Source organism: Hyaena hyaena, unplaced genomic scaffold (genome assembly GCF_003009895.1).
Source record: "Hyaena hyaena isolate Hyena2069 unplaced genomic scaffold, ASM300989v1 scaffold_1395, whole genome shotgun sequence".
Classification (NCBI taxonomy): domain Eukaryota; kingdom Metazoa; phylum Chordata; class Mammalia; order Carnivora; family Hyaenidae; genus Hyaena; species Hyaena hyaena.
Genome location: NW_024082030.1, coordinates 169956 through 193228, shown reverse-complemented (window position 1 = coordinate 193228; position 23273 = coordinate 169956). Strand labels below are relative to the sequence as shown.

General features: G+C 51.8%; 1 protein-coding gene and 1 long non-coding RNA gene across 3 annotated transcripts; one reads left to right on the top strand and one right to left on the bottom strand.

Moving 5' to 3' along the window:
- Positions 1 to 5499: 5499 nt before the first annotated feature.
- Positions 5500 to 6266, bottom strand: LOC120225424. Its single transcript, XR_005526803.1, has 2 exons — positions 6089 to 6266; positions 5500 to 5863 (listed from the first exon to the last, which is right to left on the bottom strand). It is a non-coding gene; the product is annotated as an uncharacterized LOC120225424 (long non-coding RNA).
- A 1230-nt stretch (positions 6267 to 7496) lies between these two features.
- On the top strand, positions 7497 to 22415 carry CXCL12 (C-X-C motif chemokine ligand 12). Of its 2 annotated transcripts, none has more exons than XM_039223625.1 (4): positions 7497 to 7601; positions 11570 to 11687; positions 13884 to 13970; positions 19186 to 22415. In XM_039223625.1, the coding sequence occupies exons 1-4, from the start codon at positions 7541 to 7543 to the stop codon at positions 19199 to 19201; spliced, it is 282 nt and encodes a 93-aa protein (XP_039079556.1). In that variant the 5' UTR covers positions 7497 to 7540; the 3' UTR covers positions 19202 to 22415. The 2 variants fall into 2 exon arrangements, with proteins under 2 accessions (XP_039079556.1, XP_039079557.1); XM_039223626.1 differs by lacking the exon at positions 19186 to 22415 and adding an exon at positions 16584 to 16723.
- Positions 22416 to 23273: the final 858 nt, after the last annotated feature.

The window sequence follows — 23273 nt, the reverse complement described above, 5'->3', positions numbered from 1 at the left end:
TGAGCCTGGACACCTACACCTTAATAGCAGGATAAGCATACGACCCTACCCTGCACTACCACTGGGGAGCCGGCAGTGTGACCTGTCTACATAATCTTCTGCTTCCGTCTGACATTCAGCCATCCTGTGGTTGTCACCACACACAGGACCTATAGGCTAACTGTGGTCGTTTTAAGAAGCAGTCTGGGGCTTTTTTCCTGGGAAAGGATGCCGGATCTCCTAAGTGAGAGCTCTGATTTCCCTTCAGGCTTCAAGACCTTTGCTGGGGCTCACGACTCCATCTACTGAAGATGCATGAGACAGTCATCCAGCCAAGACTCCTGTCACCATGTGGTGGTCTATCAGACAGGATGGGTGTCCCCAGAGCTCTGGGACACAATACGGCTGACAACCGCACGAACCGGTGGCTTTGTTGGACCAGGTACAAACTGAGGCCATCAGTCTCTGTTGACAGTGGCCTGGGTGTGTGGAGACCCTCACCCCATCCGGCCAAGACAGTACAATGTGCTTTTCTTGGCGCGCACCGGGCAGGGGTGCCTGACTCCTCCTGAGTTATGAGCGCTCAGGGTTTGGACTTCCTGCTCATAAGCTCAACTCCAGTCAACTGGTAGACAGAATTATACCCACACTGACCTGCTGAAGAAGCCGCAGAAGTAAATATTGCCTCGGGTCAGAGCCGCTCCTGGAATCTCAGAAGTTTGGTGAAAGCTGCGGGGGCAGGGGTAATACATCACCACCGCCCGCCTCTGTTTACAACTGGGTAATGCCTTTTATGACTGCCTCTCTCTAGCCTGAATATTTGTTTTATTGCCCCTGTAGGGAGATTTTTCCATTTGGCAAAACTCTTCAGATGGTTTTAGTCATGTTAACAACCCCTCATTAAATACAGAGGAGTAAACAGAGAAAGTTTCGTTTCTTTGCTACTTTGTCTTTCTCTTTCTTTTCTTTTCTTTTCTTTTCTTTTCTTTTCTTTTCTTTTCTTTTCTTTTTTCTTTTCTTTTCTTTTCTTTTCTTTTCTTTTCTTTTCGGTTCTTTGTTTTTTGGTAACCTTCTGGAAGAAAATTATGAAATGAACGATAGGGGATAAAGAGTGTTCACATGTTGCTCTCAGCTCCTTCCTGGGTGGGCATTCCCCAGGAAGCCCGCCCTGCCTTTCCAAGAGGTCATTCCTTCAGTGAGGGGAAAGCAAAGACTTCAATCTGTTTCAAGGTGAGGGCTTGCTATGTGATCTCTGGATTTGGGGCCCTTGATGCTTGATTATTCTTCCCCTGTGGCCCAGGAAGCAGGAGGCACATCTGCTTCTGGCAGGAAAGGCATCTTGGGGCTAGAGCACCTGGAAAGGATCGGTGGGGAGTGGTTAAAGAGGAGAGCCAGGTGGATGGGGGGTGGGGGGTGGACATTTGGCTGGCTGGCTGACTGGCTGGATGGTTGGCTGGATGGATGGATAGATGGATGGATTGGTGAGTGGATGGGTGAATAGATGGGTGGGTAGATGTTGGATAGAGGAAGGAATAGATGGGTAGATGGTAAAAGGGTAGATGGATGGATGGAAGGTTGGATTATAGATTTATGAAGGAAGTATAGCACCCTTGGTGGCACAGCCTAGGGCTCTAAGGCAAAACTTGGGTACTCTACAGAGGAAATGGGAGTATAAACGATCAGTCAACCTGGCTGCAAACATAGAAACTTTAGTCTGGGAACCTAAGAAGAAAAAGATTGCTACAAGCTGGAAGCCAATGAGACTTCATGGATGAAGCCAGAACTCCCAGTAGACATCCTGGATTTGCATTGCCTAAGAAAAAAAAGAAACAAATTGACAGATTCTTTGTTTGATAAATTATCCCTAAGCAAAACTACCATTCCACCTCCCCAGTGGGTTTCTGAGCAGTGGGTTGGTAGGATAGGTACCTTAGAGGTGCTGGGCTGTTCTCCCCAGCTGAGTCCATCTCCCACTTGCAACGGTGGGCCAGGCTACAGGTGGGTGGGGCCTGCCTTTGCACTTGGCCTTGAAAGCCACTCGGAGCAGCCTCCGTGTGAGGTCTTATCCAGTGCATCTGAGCTGCAAGACCACAAACTCCCAGCCACAGGGAGGTAAGGTGAAGAAAAAAGTACAAGTCCCTCCTCTGGACAAGGAGGGCCAGCGAGGCTGGAATCCTGGCTTCTCTGACCAGGGGACCAGCTGTGCAGGCAGCAGGCCTAAAGCCTCCTCCATGACCCACAGCGGGGCTTGACCTCTTCCCTCATCTGCGCATCCCACCAGAGCAGGATACTCCTCATGCGATGCTCACCCCTGGGATGATGGCTCCTTGTCTTCGCCCTGCCTCTGCCCATGCCACCTAAAACAGAAGGAGCTGGGCTTCGTGTACCTGAGCCTGGGCCAGAGGACAAGGAAGGCTGGTGATGCTGGGGAGAAAGCTTGTCTCTTTCCGACTCGGTCATGACCAGACTGTTTCTGGAAAATCAGGGTTGGGGCTAATATAGAACTAAAATGCTCATGGCAGGAGTGCCTGGGTGGCCTAGTCAGTTAAAGCGTCTGACTCTTGATTTCAGCTCAGGTCATGATCTCATGGTTGTGAGATCCAGCCCCTGCTTGGGATTCTCTCTCTCCCTCTGTCTCTGTCTCCACCCCGCCATTGTGCACACACAGCACGCTTGCACTCTCTCTCAAAATAAATAAAAATAAACTCTAAAAAAATAAAATAAAATAAAATTTTCACGGCAGAAAAGAGAGATGGAAAAAAGGATCATTCCCGTACTGCTTTAATGTACCATTTCACACCATAAACAGATTCCATAGTAATAAAACTCCAGAAATCCCCTCACTGAGAAAGTGGATGATTCCAGAACTTGTCTTCCCAGTACCCTCCCCACCCTCTTCCCACATGTCCTGAAGGCCCAGGGAGAAAGCTCACAAAGAGGGACTCCATTATGTCCTGAAGAGTGTAGACTCTGGAGTAGGGTTACCAGGCTCAGCAAATAAAAATCCTGGACACCTAGTTAAACTTGAACTTCAGATGAACATGAGTGATTCTTTCTGGTATAAGTATGTCCTATGCAATATTTGGAACATATATTAAAAAAAAGAAAGAAAACATTCATTGCTTAGTTGAAATTTAAATTTAACCGGGCTTTGTAGGACACTCTTCCATCCTTCACCAAGAACAGTCCTACTCCAGAGCCAGGCTAAGTTGATTTTATTCCCAGCTCTGCAAAGAGTGGCTGTGATCGTAGCTCCCAAATCTGGGGAGTGGGGTTAATACTGAACCCACCTCAAAGGCAGGCGTGAGCATGAAGGAAGAGAAAGGCATACAACATTAACTCATATGTAAATGTTATTTATCCTAAAGGGCTCACACCTCCCATCACCCAGGGGTTTGTGTAGAAGCTGGTGTGCATTCCCTATGCTCGATGCTGATGGAGCTCCAGATGCTGAAACCAGTCTACCCAGAGGCAAGGGTAACGGGAGAGAGAGGGGGGTAAGGCTGGGAACAGCAGAATTCATCTAGACGTGACTCCAATGATTTTGGTGATGGGCACAGGGAGAATTGAGTGGGTATGTGAGAGCTAGTGTGGTTGCTGAGAGCATAGACCTGAACCCTTGGAGCCCCTGGGTCTCGCTTTGCCTAGAACACTAGCTCTGCTCGTCCAGTGCTCCTGAGGATGTCCTGGAAACTACTACCCCTGTCTTAGGGGTGTCCTTGAGGCAGTCTTTGGACAGAAGATCTGGCTTGCTGGATGTGCACATCCACTTACGGTAAGCCCTGCCTGTGTATGTGCCCCCAAACTGGCCAGGACCCTGCTTCGAGGCCCTTCGTCCACAAGCCCTGACTCAGCCTCCCTGGGGTCCTTCCCTGTAGGAGGAAACTAGGCTCTTGGAACTGACTCCGAGGCCAAGCTGGGATCCAGCTGAGGAAAGCATGGCCAGCCTGACGGATACTCAGCGCTGGCCCTGCGTACTGGACTCTAAAAGGATCCCCAGATATCTGCCATGAAAGAGACTCCCTTGTGTGACTTTGTTTTACCTCTTTGGGTCCACGTGGTTTGTTTTGGGGGGGAGGGGAGAGGTAGTATCAAATAATACCAAAAAAAAAAAAAAAAAAGGCTCTGTCGTTAGGCAGCGTTTTCAAACTTCAGATCTTTTTGTATCACTGTCTGGAGTTTTGTTGTGTCTCCAACCACCTATACTAGTGCATACTATGTTAATTTAAATTTCCTTGCTTCTTAAATCATGTATTTTTAAAAAAATGAGATCCACCCTGAACAATATCTGAAATGTCTGCTTTAATGTGCTAGTTATAATTTTTTCTTCTTACTTTTAAAAATAAAATATAAATCCATATCTTTTTTTTTTTTTTTTTTTTTTACAAATAATGTTTTCAGATTATCTTGTCGGTTATCTTGTCGGTTACTAATGATTTGGTGCAAACATTTCACCTTGTACTAACGTCCCTGAAAGGCCAACCATTCAACTCTAAAGGAATGAACAACCCAGGCCAAAGGGCAGAGGGCCATGGGCAGGCCCTTGGACTGGGCACCGGGGGTGTAAGGATCATCACGCGCAATTAAGCCGTGGAGATGCACCTCAACTGCCAGACCTCTGCCTGCCTCCCACCTTGAACTCCACATGACTGAGGTGTTTCTGAAGAGCAGTGACTCTGGGTGCTGAGTAGAGAGAGATCTGGAAGACCTCACAGGGAGGGGGGATTGCTTTGGGCTCTGCTGGAAAATGGAGTTCCCTAGCAGAGGAAGAAAGGTGAAGCCTTGTAACTGGAGATAGTGACATAAGCAAAGGACACAAGAGAAAGAGTGATGGGCGCCACTGTCCTGAATTTGGGAGGCACCGCTAGGGCTGGACACAGAGCTCAGGAGAAAAGTCACAGTCTAGTAGCCCCTGGCCTCCAAGAGCATTGGCATGTAATTGTTAAATTCAGATAGCTTGCCAGCTGAAAAACTGGAGATTTTTACCTAAAATGCGATTCTTGGTGTCCTTATTTAAAATCCTAACTCGCTCCCCTTCCCTCGGCTCCATTTTCCCATAGAATCTAAGAACCTTCTGTAGATTATGTGTTTACTTACTTATGTTTTGTGTAGCTTTTCTCTTCCCTGCTTCCTCCCCTCCCTTGGGGATATAAACTCCCAGACTAGGTTTGGAGGGTTTCTTTTTCTTTCTTTCTTTCTTTCTTTCTTTCTTTCTTTCTTTCTTTCTTTCTTTCTTTTCTTTCTTTTCTTTCTTTTCTTTCTTTTCTTTCTTTCTCTTCCTTTAGTAAAGTACTTCAAACACTTAGCCAGTGTCTGGCACATAGTACGTGCTCAATAAGTATTTTAATAAATTGATAAAGGAAGTGGCCGGCTCTGATGTGTCCCATGCTAATGCCTATCCTGGGGTGGGGGTGGGGGGCACTGCCAGGGAGGAGGTCTCCGTTCTCCTTTGTCCCAGCCCACGCGGGCCCCTCCAGTGACTCCCTAGGCTGCAGGGACAAAACCATATTTGAGGCAAAAAAGCAGCAAGCGAGAAACTGTAATTCCCTTTAGCAGGAAGGCTCCCCGCAGCTCCCCGCAGGCTCTGAGTTCCAGGCTCCAAGACGTGCCAACTCCAGCCTTCTCGATTTTCCACAGAACACTTTAGTTTCACCTCGCTGCGCAGGGATCAGGGAAGAGCCTGAGCCTTGGTCCACCGGGACCTCGGGGACGGGAGGGGGGAGGGAGGAATGGGGGCGTGGGAGGTGCCAGGGTGAAGCAGGGGTGGGAAGCAGAGAGTGTGGGAGACTTTGCCACCAGAGGGCGCCCGAGCTCAGCCGGCGCGCTCTTTCTCGTCCGCAGCCGGCCAAGCCGCACAAGTTCCGCGATTACCCGCCCTGCTGTCCTGAAAAAAAAAAAAGTGGAGTCCCAGAAATGCCTGAGGATTGACTTGTCCACTGGAATGTTAGTTTTTAAGGGCAAGACCAACCCAATGCGTTTCCCGGCTCTACGCCCAGTGCCCAGAAATAAGCTCGGCTTGGAGTGAATGAATGAATGGAAGTTCACGGTGCATCTAATCGGGCGTGAAAGTCGTTTCAGAAAAAGAGATAGAAAAGACACCCATCCTCACCACCTGAGTCCTCGGAGTTCTTGCAGCTTCCTGCTGGATGTGGCCCTTGGCTGGAGCTGCTGAGCCCAGGCCCCGCCGCCCCTGCCCATTCCCCTGTGGCGCCGACTACCGGACTGCCCAGGTAGAGAGACCTGTCCCCACCCCACCGCGCCCCTTGAATGGGGGCGGGGATGGAGTCCACTCCAAGGTCTAGCTCTGCCAGTAAGCAGGAGGTGGCTGGAGCGTCCTATCGTCACTAATGAGGTCACAAAGCGTGCTCCTCTCTCCCCTGCGCCCCCTGGGCCGCCGGCCTGCACCCCTCACTGCTGGGCTAGGGCGGTCTCAACGTGTCCAGGTTGGGGCGCGGCCAGCCAGGAGTTCCCACACCGCCCAGGGACGACTCTGTGGGTGCGGTTTTCTGGACCAGAAAGGCCCACGCAAGGAGGACTGCCCTGGGGTATAAGGGAGAGAGGAAGAGGGGAGTTCTCCCAAAACTCTGGTTCGCGCAGGGTGTTCACTGGGAGACGGAGAAACTGCTGAAGCTTAAACAATTATTCTAGCTTCCATTTACCGAGTGCTATGTGCCAGACTCAGGGGTGAGTACTTCACGCCTGAGACAGGAGTGTCCATCATCCCCTCCCCTCCCCCAGTTGCACTGTGAACAGTCCATTTCACAGTTGAGAAAACAGAGGTACAGAGAACTAAGTAAATTCACGTTTACTTAGAATTCACGTTAAATTCACGGAGCCGGCAGAGGAGACGGTTTCCTTTCCGCCGCACAATATTCTAGAGTCGCAAGTTTACAGGTCAGGAAACTGAGGCTTGGTTACCAATGACGGCGTTGGCTTGGAATGAGAGTTGATCGGACTGCGAAGACTGGTCTCCCCCCCGCCCCCGGACTGCGAAGACTGGTCTCCCCCCCATAGGCCTAGTTTGCGGGGCCACAGTGCTGCGCGATCCTGGGCCGGTGGTCACCGCGTGCTTCCAGACTCCAAAAACGGGACGGCTCTTAGCCATCTTGGGCCTCGGCACGCATCGATTTGTTTGGTTCTCTTTGGTCCTCCTTCAGTTCCCCTGGGACTCCATCTTTCCACCTGTTCAGTGGGCACAACAACCAGCGTTCAGCCGAGCCCCGCTGCGTTCCTCGTTGCAGGTCGAGCCTTACGGAGCAGGGCCCAGCGGAGCGGAGGTCAGAGGCCGAAGCTCGTCGCAGCCCCTGGAGCACCCCGGGCGCGGAGGGGTGAGGAGGGGACGCGACTGGCGGCCGTTTGGGAGGGGGAGCGCGCCAGAGCCCCCCGCGGCCTCTGGCGGCAGCCCCAGGCCCGCCCCTCGCCACGCGCCCCGCCCCGCCCCGCCCCGCCGCGCTCGCGCCTCTAAAGTGCCCGGCGCGCGCCTCCCGCCGCCGCACTTTCACTCTCCGTCGCCGCGTTCGCTCAGCGTCCCGCCCGCGTCCGCGCGCTGTCCGCCGGTGCCATGGATGCCAAGGTCGTCGCCGTGCTGGCCCTCGTGCTGGCTGCGCTCTGCCTCAGCGACGGTGAGTGCGCTGGGCTGCGGAGGCGTGGGCTCTCGGCTCCTCCGCCCACGCCCGCGCCGTCCCGTGCTAACCTGGCTCGCGCCGCCGTGCACAGGGGAGGTCGAGGCAGACCCCTTCGCCGGCCGCGCCGATCGAAGCCCAGTCGTAGCACCCACCACCCGCCCTGAAGCTTCGCACTCCGCTGCAGGGCTCGGGGTCTGGGACGGTGGCGGCCGCCGGACTCGAGCGGCCGCACCGGGTCGGACTGGATAACTGACTGGGAGCGCGCCGGGGGCGCCGGGGAGTAGAGCAGAGTCGGGAGCCTGCGGCGCCGGGCTCTTGTCCCCCCTCATCCCACCCCCAGCCAGTGCCCTCCAGCGCGCGGCTCGGTGCCTGCAAGCCGAGGGACTCCGAGGCCCCGCTGCGCTGGGTGCTGGAGAGGCGTGTGCGGGAGAGCGCTTCGCGAAGCGGGTCCCGCAGCGCGACGCGCTCCTGGTGGCGGTGCGGCCGATGCTGCTGCGCGGCGTCCCCTCTAGCCGAGGCCGGCCCTCTCTCTGCACCCACCCTGGCAAGGCTTCTCGGGCGAGCCAAACAGAGCAGCTGTCGGGTTTGCGCCACCAGCGCGGTCGCGCTTCTGCACAGCTCCGCGGTCCGCAACGACGCGGCTAACCTGGGCGCGCGTCCAGCCACTGCTTCCTTGCCTCTTCCCGGGCTCACTGAAGAGAGGCCCAGGGGCCGCCGGGGTCTCTCGTGCCCCTCCCTGTCCCCCAAACACACCTGCAGACAGGCGCCTTTGTCACCGGCCAGGCCATCACTCTTCCCTCAGAATGAGCGCTGCAGCAAAGTTCAATCGCCAGGGCCTTAGGCCACTGGGGAAGGTGGTGTCCTGTTTCACTGGGAGAGGGAGAGAGCTTTATTTTCTTCCGAAGCTTAAGAGAAACCTCGCTGTCCTGTCACAGGACACCACTGCTGCAAAACAAAAATAAACTCTTGGCTTTAAACACAAAACAAGCCGTGTTAGTTAGACCACGCTCTCCTTCCTTGGCTGCAAAGTTGCCAACAAAGCCTGCGTGGGGTTGAAGGACACTTGGGGTGTTCCGCGGGGCAGCCGCAGGCCAGGGGCCCTGAGGGCCAGCAGCCCCAGGCTGGGTTCCGCCGCTGACCCTCTGCATCCTCACAGGCAGTGGCCTGGAATCCAGCGTGGGTACGGTGAGCACGCATGTGTCTGGGGCAAGCATGAGGGCCAGGGCTAGCAGGGGTTCACAGCTGACTGCCTGGGAAGTGTTCTTTAAACGTGCACCAAGTTGATGGTCAGAGCTGCAGAGGGGCCTTCTAGCCACAAGAAAAAGTATGCGAGGCTGAGTCTCTGTGCGGAAGCCCTGGGTCACAGGGGACACTGTGGTTTGAGCATTAACAATTGAGTGGTGAGAGTGGAGGTGTCATCGTGCACCTCTCCAGGGAAATGGTGCTTCCTCTAGCTGTCCCCCTCCCCTGGGAAGCTGCAGACAAGACAGGAATGCAGGGACCCAGGTGTAGCCTGCCGGGAAGGAGCACGGAAGAAGCAGGAGGGCTCACTAACAGACTCATCCTGACCCAGGGAAGGGTTGGTTGTTTCTCCCTCTGAGTTGCCCTCTTGATGGCCAAGGGGCCAGATCAGGGTAGGATCTTGGGCTCTAGGTCTGTAGGTCTGTCTGGCTCTCCTTGTGTGTACAGGGCTCGAATGTACTTCTTGACCTCCTGGAGCCTGTATCCCTATACTGACTCCCAGAGCTGCACTTGAAGATACCCTTGTTCAAGGTCAGGCTCTGGCTCCCGCCCTCCCTCCACCTGACCTCAGCCAAGCAGCTGGGCCCCTAGATGCCCTGGACTTTCAGGGGTTATATCCATCTAGGCAGGGCCCCATTCTGAGGCCCAGCTGGAGAGGCTGGCCAGGGCTCCTGTTGCTGCGTTGGAGTGGAAACTTCTCTTGGAACTGCTCTTGAACAGAGCCAAGTGCACCAGGTCCCAACCCTGGTAACATCTAGGCCAGTCAGGTGTCTCACCTGTACACAGAGTCACATCCAAGCCAGTGGGAAAATTTAGTAATATTGACAAAAAGCTGGAGGAGAAGACAGCAGGTGAGTTCTCTAGGTAAGAGCCCTGAGCTGCTCTGTCCCTTTAAAAAAAACCTATTGAAATGCCCCACTTGATAGGCAGGCAACTGGGTCCTGGGAGCAGGAATAAGAATTACCTTTGAAGGAAATGGATAATCCCAGGGGGTAGAAGGAGGGGAAAGAGAGAAGAGAAAGCCTGTGTTTTGAGCTCAGAATCAGCTCTGATTTCTGGCCTGATCTCCACTATTTGGTTAGTGGAGCCAGAACAGCTTCCCAGACACAAGGAGAGCAGCAGCCCCCCACCCCCACCTGCAGGCAGCGCCACCGGCTGCAGCACTCACACTGGGTCCCTTTCAGCTTGCTGCTGCCCTAGGGTTGGGACCCTTCCTGTGTCACCACTCAGCCCTGGTTCCCCAGTCCCTAGTCAGCTCAGGAGGACACAGGAGAATTCCAGGGAGACTGGAGGCAGGACACTCAGAGGGGAGACTTTGGCTTCTGTACCCAGACCCCCTAGTCCCCGGCACCCCTTTACCCAGACCACCCAGCCTCCAGCCCCCGGGTGGCTTTCCCAGGTGATCTGGTCACAGGGCAGCCTGGGCAGTACAGTAAAAGCATCTACTGCAGGGATTGGGTGCAATTGCCGAAAGCTGGGCCCCAGCAATGACTTTCTGGAGTCAGTTCGGGTATACATGTGAGGGCTGCTCCGGGGGCGCTCTGGGGCCCTGAATCACTGAGCACCCTGAAGTTAGGCTTTCTCCTTGCTGGTTTTTAGGTATTCAAATTTGATCCTTTTCCCCTGACTTGATGACTATAATAGGCTGCTGTTTGCAAGCCATGCCCTCTCTGAACTAAACACAGCCTTTAGAAAAATTAAGTCCCTTACAAGGTTCCTGCAGCGTCCTTAGGTCTCTTGCCCCAAAACGCAGAACTTCAGAACCACCGGGAGGCCTCTAAGAGCTCTGTAAACAGGCAAACTTTTTTTTTTTTAATCTCTGGACTAAATATTCTTAGACATACATTTAAGCCCTGATGAAAGGATCCACAAATTCAAATAATTTGGGGTATTAAGTGGGGCTTGGATAAAATCTGCAGAAAAGAAAAAAAAATAACCCACAAAGATCGCAGCCCCCCAGGGCTTGCAATTCTAGACTTAAAGGGTGAGTGGTGGGTTCTGCCAGAGCCCTTTGCTTATTTAAACTAATGAGTGTCAATTATGGTATTTTGCAAATTGGTGAATTGGCAAACAAAGAGGTAATACAGCCCAGGAGGCTGTAGCATCCTGCACAATGAGAGCCACTTTTGACTCCAGTGCTGATAATCTCCCAGCCTTCAGGGGAGTACAGGGGAGAAGGTGGACCCTTGGCCTGCCCTCTGGGGATTCCCAGGTAGGAAGCCTGCCAGGATTCTTTTGTGGTTGCCTGGGTGTAAGGTGAATGTGAGGAGAGAAGATTGCAGGTGGGGGGAGGGCAGCATTCCCAGGGCAACTACTGCTTCTTCTGGAGCCTCCTGCTTCCCCCTTCTCCTTCCCAGATTTGGGGGGAAGGGGGGGGAGGCCTTGCTAGTTGGCCCTGGGGGATTGTCTTGTTTTTTTTTTTTTTTTTGCAAAGAATAACTGGGAACCCCAGTACCTTGGATTGAAACAGTTGTCTCCTGGGATTAATAGATTTTATTTTAAGACACAGCGGGGGGTGCTTCTTTTAAATCCCCCACCCCCAGGAGAGCTCACTGTGCTGCCCCAGAGGCCTTAGCAAGGATGCACCCGTGACCCGTCCCACGGCTCTGGATCCTAACATCATTCCAACGCCTTAACCCTTGGCTGCAGACATATTACATACATGTATCCCCAAGGTCTGGCAGGGTCCTAACATACTGCGTTGTTTCCGTTACCTCTCCTAGGGAAACCGGTCAGTCTGAGCTACAGATGCCCGTGCCGATTCTTCGAGAGCCACGTTGCCAGAGCCAACGTCAAGCATCTCAAAATCCTTAACACTCCAAACTGTGCCCTTCAGATCGTGTAAGTCTAAACATCACCTCCCAGGAGTGTTGCATCTAATGGGCATAGTAGCACCTAGCTCAAAACTTGTAAATGCTGGAGAGCTGACACATGCTGAGCCACCAGCCTTGAACTTGGCATAATTAGAGGCAGCTGTGATGACCACCACCAGGCCTCAGAGTAAGCCACTGGGCAGGAGCTTCAAAAGCCACTCTTACCCTTGGCACCCTGCTGTGCCCCTAGAGGTTCTTGTTTCTCTTTTCCAAGCTTCGTCCTTCAGCACTGGAAATGGCAGTACAGTTGGATGCCTCCAGACTTGGAGAAGCAAGGGCTTCACCAGAGTTTCCTCCAGAGTCTAGCCCTTTGCTAGTAACAGTTGTCTGTCCTGCCAGTCTCCAGGCTTTGGTGATCTAAATCCATCCTTTATCAACAGCAAAATCCCACAGGACCCAAATTCAGGCTAAGTCTTTAGCCATTGGGTAAAACTCGGAATTTTCAGCTCCCTTCACTGCATTTTCTCAAACACAACCCATGAGGTTTTGTTTTTGCTGGTGTTGAGGGCAACTGTTGAGATCTGATCTCATTCGTGTGGGGAATGAGACAGACTAAAGTTACACCTATACAACACACAGAAATCTCTCGCTTGGTTTAGTAAGAGAGCCACGCTCGCCGTTCGTTGCTTGGCCCTCGCGTGCTCTGAGGCACCCATGCTTGCGCACAGTGAGGTGTGGTCACGTGGCTAGACTCTAAGGTGCTGAGGCTCAGGGTCCCTCGTGGGGAGTTCACCTCCTGGAAGGTCCCAGTGCTGAGAATGGGGAGGGGGCACAGCAGTTGGAGTGAAAGCTGCAACTGCCAGAAACCTTTTCCACCTGACACCAACTGTTTTTAAGTTGGTTTTTGTCTTTTTTTGCTAACCTTTGCTTCCTTGAATGTGTTTGTCATTTACAGGATGCTTTAGACTCACTAGAAGATGTATGTTTTTTTCACTGACTTTCTTTTTTTTTTTAATAAATTTTTTAATGTTTATTCATTTTTGAGAGACAGAGCATGAGCGGGGGAAGGGCAGAGAGAGGGAGACACAGAACATGGGGCTCGAACTTACGAACTGAGTGATCATGACCTGAGCTGAAGTCAGACGCTTAACGACTGAGCCACTCAGGCACCCCTCACTTACTTTCTTAAAATAAATACTATCTCTCCTTTGAGAAGTATTTTATCAGACATTGAATTTAGCTCCATAGACCTGCTTTGCAGTTCAGATTACACTGGTCCACTTGCTAGGAATGCACCTTGAAGTTAAAGAAGCCAGACATGATTTGCTGGTCTGGGCAAAGACAGAATTAAATAAGAAGCAGTCGTGGCCACATTTAAACCCCTTGCTCTGTACCACGCCCTTCCTCTGCGTATGTCAGTCACTTAACAGGAGGGCTGTATGACTCCCGGCGGTATCCCCAAGCCACTGTGCTGGCCTTAGTTGTCCCCACAGAGCCACACGTGGCTGGGTCGCGGAGTCCTCAGACTGCTTCAGATTGCCTGCTACCCAGGGCAATCTGGGGGGGGGACCTGGAGAGTGAAGTCCAGTCTGCCCCTGGGAGGATGGGGGGCAGTGTGAGTGGGGCAGAGACTTGGAAGAAGGTGCCCTTCGAATTTAAAAAAAAAAAAAAAAAAAGGTGACCGTGGAACATTGAGGGAACTTGTGAAATCTCTCTGGAAACCATTCTCTGGCAAATTGCCTACACTGTCCCTCCCTCCCTGCCCCGTCACCCCTCTTCCCCAGACTACCGCAGTCCCTCTTCGCAGGCCTCCTACCTCCCAACTTACTCTTAAGTCTGTCCACCACGTACTTTCAAGATGATCCATCCAAATAAGAACCTGCCTTTGTCACTCTCCAGTGTAAGCGCCGCGATCTTACAGAGAAAGTCCCACTCCTCTGCCCTCATATCTATGCAGGCGCCTCTTTGGTGCCTTTGCTCTTGCTTTGCTCTCTTGCTCAGCTCCCTCTCATCCCTCAAAGGCCAACTCAGGTGTTCCCTGCTGTGCCTTCTGCCTGGGCTCCCCCGGAAAGCCTCTTCTCACCTCCCCTATCTCTGTGGCTGGACTTGCCACAGTGCCAGGAATATGTTCCCCTGAGCTCCTCCCTAACCTGAGCCCGCCACGTGGGGCGTGGAGCACCGGTGAGGGTCCGGCTGCACACCGTCTCCTCTTCTGTTTTGGCAGGGCGAGGCTCAAGAACAACAATAGACAAGTGTGCATTGACCCGAAGTTGAAGTGGATTCAGGAATACCTGGAGAAAGCTTTAAACAAGTAAGCACAACAGCCAAAAAGGACTTTCCACTAGATCTACTTGAGGAAAGCTAAAAACCCGTGTGGCAGATGGAAGGGCGAGGTGTGGGGGAGGAAGGCCTGAATGGGGGGGCCAGGCGTGCCTTGGGGGTAGCGCATTGACCTGGGAACGGGCTTGAGGTCGGCCCGGCATGTAGACAACTGCATTTATAGCCTATGGTACGATACCGCAGCTTATGTCCACCCGTGCCCCATACCCTTGTGCACTGGCTGTTCTACAACTGGGGTTTTTCTAAGGAATTCTGTTGTACCAACAGCTTTTCCCGCTGTCGGTTCTCTCTCGTAATCCTCATAATCACGTCATTCCCATTATCATTTTTTAATCAATGATGACTTCCCGATCTGTATTTGGTTTGTTGTGGAGCTTTTCTTCCTTTGCCCCTGGGGCATCTGGGCACAGTCAGGTGGCGGCCAAGCATGGAGCTCAGAAAAGTGTCCTTCCTTCAGACTCAGAGGAAGACCGTGGGCGGCTCCCGCAGCGGGTGCCTGTCCTAGAATGACAGCCCAAGGTGACCCTCTGATACTGACCGGTGCTAGGCAACGGCCACCACCTCCACCTCCTCTTTCGAGCTCAGTGATTGGATCTGTAGGCTCCGTGTAGAGGCTACTGTCCCTGGGGACTGTGCTCAGAGACCCTCTCCCGGTCATTCCCAGGCCTCTCCCCACCTCCAGTAACACGCTTTCATCTTGCTTCTGCTTCCCATTTCTGTACATGCTCAGTTGGAGGAGAGGACCTGCCAGGGCTCCTGCCCGACAGCCCCCTCCTCCCTCCGCCCTCCCCTCCTGCTCAGGCCCTCTGTGAGAATCTTCTCTGGCCTCCCCCAGAATGGGGCTGGCCCTCTCCTGGTGGGGTGGGAGATCCTGTCTTCGCCTTCCCTCGAAAGGCAGGTGTTTGCAGAGTCGAATGCAATTTTCAGTCTGGACTTGTTTTGAGGAATTTGGTTCTGTGATTGCCTCTGACGCTTACATATGCCACGGAGGCTGTACACACTCTGCAATCAGAAGTGAAAACACAAATGAATAAATGAGCCTCTTGCCACTAACCCCTCCTCCTGAAACTACAGCCGAGTTTCAGGCTCCAATCAGAAATGTTGGCAGGGTGACATTTCCATGGGTAAATGTGATCACACAGATGGGCCTGGTGGTATTTGTAACTTTCTGCAAGGCATTTTTTATATATTTTTTGTGCACATTTTTTTATGTTTCTTTAGAAAACAATTGTATTTCAGAATATATTTATAGTCGAACAATTCATATATTTGAAGTGGAGCCATATGAACGTCAGTAGGTTACGTTTCTCTATGATCTTAAACTACTGGCAATTTGTAAAGAAATATATATGATCTATAAATGTGATTGCAGCTTTTTAATGTTTAGCCACAGTGTTATTTTTTCACTTGTACTAAAATTGTATCCAATGTGACATTATATGCACTAGCAATAAAAATGCTAATTGTTTCATGGTATCAACCTCCTACTGGATGTGGGAATTTATTTACCTGAAATAAAATCCGTTAGTTGTTAGACATGGGGCTCAGATACATTTCTGGAGTTTATGAAGATGAGGTGGCCTGCTGGTCAGGTGCCTTGAATCGCTCCTGCCGAGTTCACATGTGAGCATGGGCCTGGCTCAGGAACAGATGAGAGCTGCAACTTCAGTTTTTGAGCCTTTTTTTTTTTTTTTTTAAACCCAATGGAAACAACAGTGCTAGTTTTCTGAAGAATAATATTTGACTCACTAATTCCTCTTCCCCTTCCTCCTCTTCCTCAGTTCTCCTAACACTCCCACGTAATCTCCAGACTCAACTCTCATAATATCCAGCTTTCACGTTTTCCCACGTAAAAATCCCATAATTCCAAGCCATGGTTAATAGCAAACTTACACAGGAGCAGGTGGCCTTACCCCATAAATCATTAAATACCATTCAGCTTGAATCATTTTAATGTGACAGTCATGAGCCAGTTTCTCTAATCAAATTGTGCTAACCAGCTCTCTCCTTGCTCTCCAGAACAATCCCAGTCACTCCCAGGGGGAGTCCCCAGGCATCCAGAAAGGAGAAGGTGGGATCAGGCTGCCTTCTTTCTCCTCTCCTGGATGGCCATCTGAATGTTGGGCCTCTAACCTCCAAAGAATGATTCAATGTGAAGTGCAGATATTTTTTAGCTGAAGCAGAGAGTTCAGCTCTGCACTGAGAAGGAGGGAAGGCTGAGGAGATGGGATCGGGGGGCCGGGGCGGGGGAGTTAGAAGGCCAGGTCCAGCCTGGCCCTGGGACTGCCTTCACACCCTTTCAGATGTGAATGCCTTTCTAGGTTGGAAATTTCAGGCAATAGCTGAAATTGGCCATGGCTATAGCCAGTTCACAGATGTTCTGGAAGTCTGGCTAATACTTCTCTTTGAGTCAGGGGGAAAATGTCTGCTTCATTTTAATGAAGTACTTTGCCCAGGGGCCTCCAGGCCTAAGATGGAAGACAGAGTTAAGACTGATCCCCAGGCCAGTGTTGAATACTGTGCGGACTGAGACAGACCCGAGTTCATTTCAACATCATTAATGGTTCTACTGATTTTATCTAAGGGGGCGCAGAGAAGAAAAAATGGGGAAAAAAGAAAAGATAGGAAAAAAGAAGCGACAGAAGAAGAGAAAGGCTGCCCAGAAAAGGAGAAACTAGTTCTCTGCCACTTCGAGATGGACCGCAGTGCGCGCTGCTCTTGTCTCTCCCGTGCTTTGTAAATTTGCTCTAACCCTCCTCCAGGGCACACCCCTTGCCTTCCGTGCAGGTGCTCAGACTTCCTTGGAGGAGCAGCACTCCTCTGGCCACACTGGCTCCCATATTTAGGTGCTTTTTAAGGCCCTTCCTGGTCTGCTAAGTTATGAAGAAAGTAGTTGTGCAGAGACTGGGGTGTGGTCTGGGAAGAGGAGACTATACTCAGGACTCTGTCTGGAGTGGCCCTGGGGTCTCCAGCATTGCGCTGGGCTGCTGAACCCCGCCCCACCCTCCACTCCCTCTCTCAGAAGTGCCCGTGACCACGGGAGCACACCAGCTCCACACACTCACAGTTTGCCTTCCTGCTGAGGCCAGAGGGCGGTTGCCCAGCCTGCACAGAGCCATCTGCTGTCCCAGCAGCGGAGCCTCGGCGAGCAAGGCCTTCTGCAGTCAATCCCCTTGACCACTGCTGCTGCTGCCCGCACAGCCTTCGTGGGGCCAAGCTAGCTATGGCCATGCCTTTCCCAGGTGATGACTGACTCTCTCCCAAGTGGCCCTCCACCCCTCTGCCGCCTGGGGTGGGACTTCTCCAGGCCTGAGGCTGTGAGAGCAGCTTTACCTCTGAGCAGGGGTGGTTTCTGGACACCGAGTGGGTGGCAGCTCTGCATTCCCGGGGAGCAACTGTGGAAAATACTTCTCAGGGAGCCTCTTGGCTGGGCGATTCACTTTATAGATTCTTTAAACGGGTCCCCGACGCGGAGCAACTTTGTGAAGGGCCTACCCCTACCCATCTGCTGGGAGAGTCTCTGTGAACTTGTGCGATTAGGTTTTGGGACACAGCTGCCTCAGTCCTCACTCACAGGAAATATGTGCTTAAAGTGAATATAGTGTTCTAGAAAGGTCTAGAACCTTCCTCATACCACCCACAGATTTATGTCTAAGATTTTCTTGCCAAGTCTGCCTAATTTGGACCGGAAGGAGGGGGATTACCAGGGAGAGCAAGGCCCTGATTTCAGTAGTACTTTGAAAAAGGATACCTCGGATGTCTGGACTGTGTTCCTCCCATCCCACATAAACACGCACCCTGCACCCCAGGCCCCTGGTCATGATACAGTATGTGAATCCAGAAAGATGAAGTGGTTGGAGCACGTTGAACAGATGAAATCAGGAGATGAAAATCCAAGGTCCCCACCCATCAGACTCACCTGGAACACTGTGTCCCCCTCGTGCTTTAATGCCCTCCTCTGTGATGGCAGCACAGAACATGACAACCATTCCTTGCCCCCATTAGGGAAGCATCCTGCTAGGGTGCTGCCCCCAAAGTTCCTTTATTTCCCATCCCCGTCCCTTTTATCTGGCCAATCTCAGCCTGGGCCCCTCTTGCCAGCACTGGGCATAGCAGGCCTGCTCCGGGCTGTGCAGGGTGCCCTCCGCTTCCCACCCGCCCTGCCTCCTAAGGCATCGGGATGTTTGCTGGTCCTGGGCTGGGGCACCTGCGCTGGGTAGTCCTACCTTTACTAAAGCACTCGGGAGCCGGGCAGGCCCGTGCCCCATGTTCTCCGTTCCTCATACACCAGGAACAGCACATCTCAGTGCCTCCAGAGGGGCGGCGGGTCCTTCCTGAATACCATAGGGGTCGTTTGCCATCTAACAGTGGTGGGTCAAGCTACTGCTGTCCTGAGATGACAACCTGCTCTCTGCTGTGCTTTCTGCTCCTGCTGGGGGAGCTGGGGCTGAGGGGACTAAGACAGTTGGCCCCACATTAAGGAAAGCAGACGGGCTCCAGTCCTGTCTTCCTATGACTTCACTGGCTCCTGGCCCTCACTGTATGTGACAAGCTGACGTAGCACCAGCCCTGCTGAAGACAGGGTGGCCATGGAAGAGAGAAGTGCTGGACTCCATTCTGTTTTGGGTTGAATCTAGGCAGTGCTCACGCAGCTATGCCAAGTGAACGGCGCACAGTCCCAGCACCGTCCCAGGACCATCCCTGCCGTTCTGGCCAAGAGGTCCCAGGGCCAGTTGTGGGGCTGGAGGGAGGTAGATGGAGGTGGTTGGTGGTGCCAAAGCCCCGGACGGGCGGGCAGCCTGCTCCGGGCTCAGTGCAGGACCGGGCCACACTGAGGTGAGCCCTTCCTCCGTGTCGGGGCTGAGGCAGTGTGCCCTGCCCTGTCATGTGACCACTGTGTCATGCCGTCTGTCTGTGTGCCCTTGTTTGTCCGCTGTCTCCCATGCTGCCTGCGCCTGGCTTTCTTCTCCACTTCCCATCGTCCACCCATCCCTCGGCTTCAGCCCTGGCTGCCTCTCTCGCCACCCTCCCCCTTCCCAGGGCCTCGGAAAGGAGGCACACACTCGGCGGCGATCTGGAAGTCAGGAGTGAGGTCCTGCTGCGACGGGGGCTCGGCGTCTTAGGCTTGCGGCCTGGGCGCCGTGGGAACCCGCCTTAACGGTGTCTCCCTCTGTTCTTGTTAACAGGAGGTTCAAGATGTGAGAGGCGCAGGTTGGGTCAGACGCCTGAGGAAACCTTACAATAGGAGCCCAGGTCTGAAACCAGTGTTAGGAAGAGCCCGCAGCGGCTCCCCCTGCGCCCAGGCAGGGCCCAGTACATTTCCAAGGGCTTTGTTTTGCACAGTTTGCCTTTACGTTCACCATTTGATTATGTAGCAAAATATATGGTGTTTATTCTTCATTTAGTGTGATTATCCAGTGTCACTGGTGACAGATAGGAACTTAGACTAAGGCCATTATTTTACTTGCTTTGTTATAATATCTTTCCCGTGGAGCCCCTCACCCAACTGGAGGTTCCTGAGTTTGGTATCTCCCCGAGCTGTGCAGTCTGAGACCCCAGGTCATCCTATTCTAGGATGGAGAGCCCCTGGGACGTATCAGAACCAGGGCAGACCCTAGTGAAGGCTGCCCCATGAAGGGGGCGGGGGGGGGGGCTTCAGCGTCAAGTTTAGAGAGTCAGGCAGGAGCCTCACCCTTCCTCGGAGTGAGAGCTAGGGCCTTCCCCACTGCTGAGCAGCACAGGGCTTCTCCGAGCTGAGACAGGCAGGGGTGTGAGGCCAGGGCAGGGGGAGACGCACCCCTCATCCTGAGCTCTTCTCTACATCCCATCACACTGTTATCATTCTCTCTCTCATCCATCATCATGTGTCTCCAAGACTGTCTCCATCGCCCTGGAAAAAGACTGTCTCAAGACCAAAGCTTTCATTTAAACTGGGCACCAAGAAGCAAATCAAAGTGTCTCTCGTGTCACCCGATTCTGAAAACACTGTGCACCTCTGTGTCTTGTTTGGAATATTGTCCGCTGTCCAATCCTGTGTTCTTGTTCAAAGCCAATGTCCTCGGGGCACGCACTGTCAGCTCCTCCGATGCAAAGGCTCAGAGTAAGGAGAGGTCTTTTGACCAGGTTCTGACCAGGGCTGTGATCCCTCTTGGGTGGACAACCTGGGTTTTCCCAGTGATCACAAACCCAAGATGGATCAACAGAGCCCAAGGAAATTTGGCGCGCAGCAGTGTTAACCCATGTGGATCCCAGCCCTTTACACTTCTACAGTAGATATCTTGGAACACTGGGGAGTTTTTTCTCCATTGCATCCAACCATGATTGTTAAGGCGATAATATGAAAAGAATCCTCAGCTCTTCATTTTGGTTTTTGAAAAGCTGACCCATAAAATAATGACTGCTGGATGTGACAGTTCCTTCCCAATTAAAATCTAACCTCACCTTTTTCCCCACTTGGCAGTCCCATCACCTGCCATCTTGTACGGTGGCGTCTGGACTTCGCCCCTGCTGTTATCTTGTGCTTCCAGAACGTCCACCCCAGCTTTCCTGTTATAAAAGGGGGTATTTGAGAAAGTAGGTTAAACCCTGACGTGTAGAGTGTTTTCCGTTACCGAGACCAGTTTGTAGAGTTACATTAAACAGTTTAAATGTGTTGGGCAGGCATTTGAGGGGTTTTTGCTTGTTGTGTTTCGTTTCACATTTCGTCTTACTAATACTTTGCCCTTTTTGGCTCAATATCCCAGTAAAAACTTTAAGAAAATGGAATAAAAGAAGGGCAAAACAAGGAAATGTATCTGTTGAGAGGACACTATAAACAACATGCAGAAAGTATAATTTAGCAAAATAATCTTGAATTGCAGGTGTTTTTAGGTTTAATAATCTTTGTGTTATCAGTACTATGTTAATATTTCCATAACTATTCCTTTATATAGGATCTTCATGGTGGAAAGCCAATCCCTCAGCCAAATAAAAATGTGTATCTTCAAATCTACTTTATTGAATAGAATAGAGTACAGGGACCCTTTATTAGTTAAAAGGAATACAGAACAGGTTTCAAAACTCTCTTTTGAAATTAACCCAACACTACAGGGCTCCTGAATTATATGTGAAATGATCGATTTTCAGTGAGATAGTCTTTTTCTAAGTCATCCAGGATATTTAAAACTCTCATGGAAAAAGTGGAACCATCTTGACCAGAGCCATTAAATCTCTTACTCTGAGAAAATAAACGTGGCCCTAAATCTTGACTTCTGTTAAAGAATTGTTTGTTTCTCCCCCAAAGGGGGGAAACAGGTAAGAGTAGAAACTTCAAGGAAAATTATCTGCCTAACAATTGCTCTCCTTGCAAACTGCTCCTAAGTGGAGACTGCCCAACTAAAGCAAATATGCATTTAAATAGTCAATTTGCAAAGGAAAAGGCTCCCTGATCCCCTTTTGCTTTAAAAAGTCAAGTGCATCAGTTGTTTGGGGGTCACCCAGCTGTTCCTCCTTGTCCAGTGCTGCTCTACCTGACCTTCCCTTGGGCTCCGTGTAACCTCCAAGGCAGCTCCCCCTTGCTGGCCTTTGCATCAGGACCCAGGCAGCTGTGTGGCCTGGGTGGGGACCGGGACTCCCAGAAGTGCTGTGTGTTTATATCCGAATCTGCGCCATGTGTTGTTTTTCACTGTTCTTTGTCCAGCCCCCAGCCAGGTGCTGAGACCCCAGCGAGGAGGCTCAGGAGGGGGGCAAAAGAAGGGGGGCATGTGGGCCTGTCCTCCAGAGAAAGGAGGTTCAACTTTGAGCAGAGGCCCTGAATAGGCAAAGGTTGCAGTTCCCCCTGTGTGAAGTCCAGAGAACTTCTATGCTTTTTCATTGGATCCGATCTGACCTTCCTTTTCTGACTGCTGCCTGATGTTATGGCCATGGGCTCCCCCATTGGGAGCTCATCACCACCCCCCACCCTGGGCAGGCGGTGTACCCTGCAGCTGGATGAGAATTGTGGGGTCCCTGTACATGTCTTCCCTGACCCATTCCCAGGAAGCCCTGTCCCTGGGAAATGCTCCCTGGAAACCTTCAAATTCCCTCAGCAGACCATTGACATTGCCAAGATGAAAAACAAAACAAAACAAAACACCCAGGAAAGTTGTTAGTCTGCAGCCTCGCTGGATTCTCAGTCTCTGAGCAATGATGGGTTCAGTGTTAAATGTGATAAATACTGTATTTTTGTGTTGTTTAAATTACATCTCCCAAATAATGTGAAAATGGTCCAGGAGAAGGCAGCTTCCGTATGCAGTGTGCTTTTTTCTTTTTTCTTTTTTTTTTTTTTAACAAATAACAACTCCTTTTGAGAAACAACAATTTCTACTTTGAAGTCATATCAATGAAAAGATGTATATGCACTTACAATTTTTCTAATAAAGACATGTATTCAAATGTAGTGGCCAACCGGTTGAAATTAGTGCTGCCACTTGGAATTTTCCAAACTTGGTTTTTCTTCCTCAAACCCAACACAGAAGGGCCGTGTAAACCTAGCTGCACTGGTTAGTGGAAAACAGGCCATTGTAATCACGCTAATCATAAGTAAAAATTCTGCGGGCATGCTTGCCTCCGCTAGTCAACTGATCCTTCGTGGGGGGGGCGGGGGGCACTCCTGTTTCTCTGAATGTCCTTGGTTTTGCTGGAATCCCTTCCTAAAGGCAAGCCAGTCCTCTATTCCAGTAGGGATGGTTTTGTGCAAGGGCCCACAGCCTGGGGAAGGAAGCCTCCACTTTGTACTTCCCACGTCTAGGGGAAGACAAGAGCAGCCCATTCCTAAAGGCACTGTCAAGGGTCCAGCACCCTGCGTTATTTTCTGCCCTGCCCTGGGGTCCCTCCTGGAAGCTTACCGAACCTCCCAGCACTGCCAGTACTGTCCAGGATACTGTGACCAGATGGCGAGCCAGATAGGGTTCTGTCCCCACAGACGTCAGCCTTGCACACGTTCTCCGACATTCTTAATCCTCCGCAGCCAACCACACTGGCAAAGAAAAGCCAGCACAAAAGCCCCAAATGTCCTCCAGATCCTCTTGCCCATTGGCCTAGACATGACCATGTTATCTCTGCGCTTGGAACCTCCTGGTTATTTATAGGGTGAACCTGATATGATTGCTCAGTTGCAGATGGACCCGAGGAAGAAAGAAGGATTCGAGGAGCCCAGGACAAGAGGCAGCATGGTGGCCTGGGCCGAGCGTGGGTGTGCAGATTTGCAGAGCATGCCAGAACTCTGGGCTCTCTGCTCACTCTGTGACTTGACACA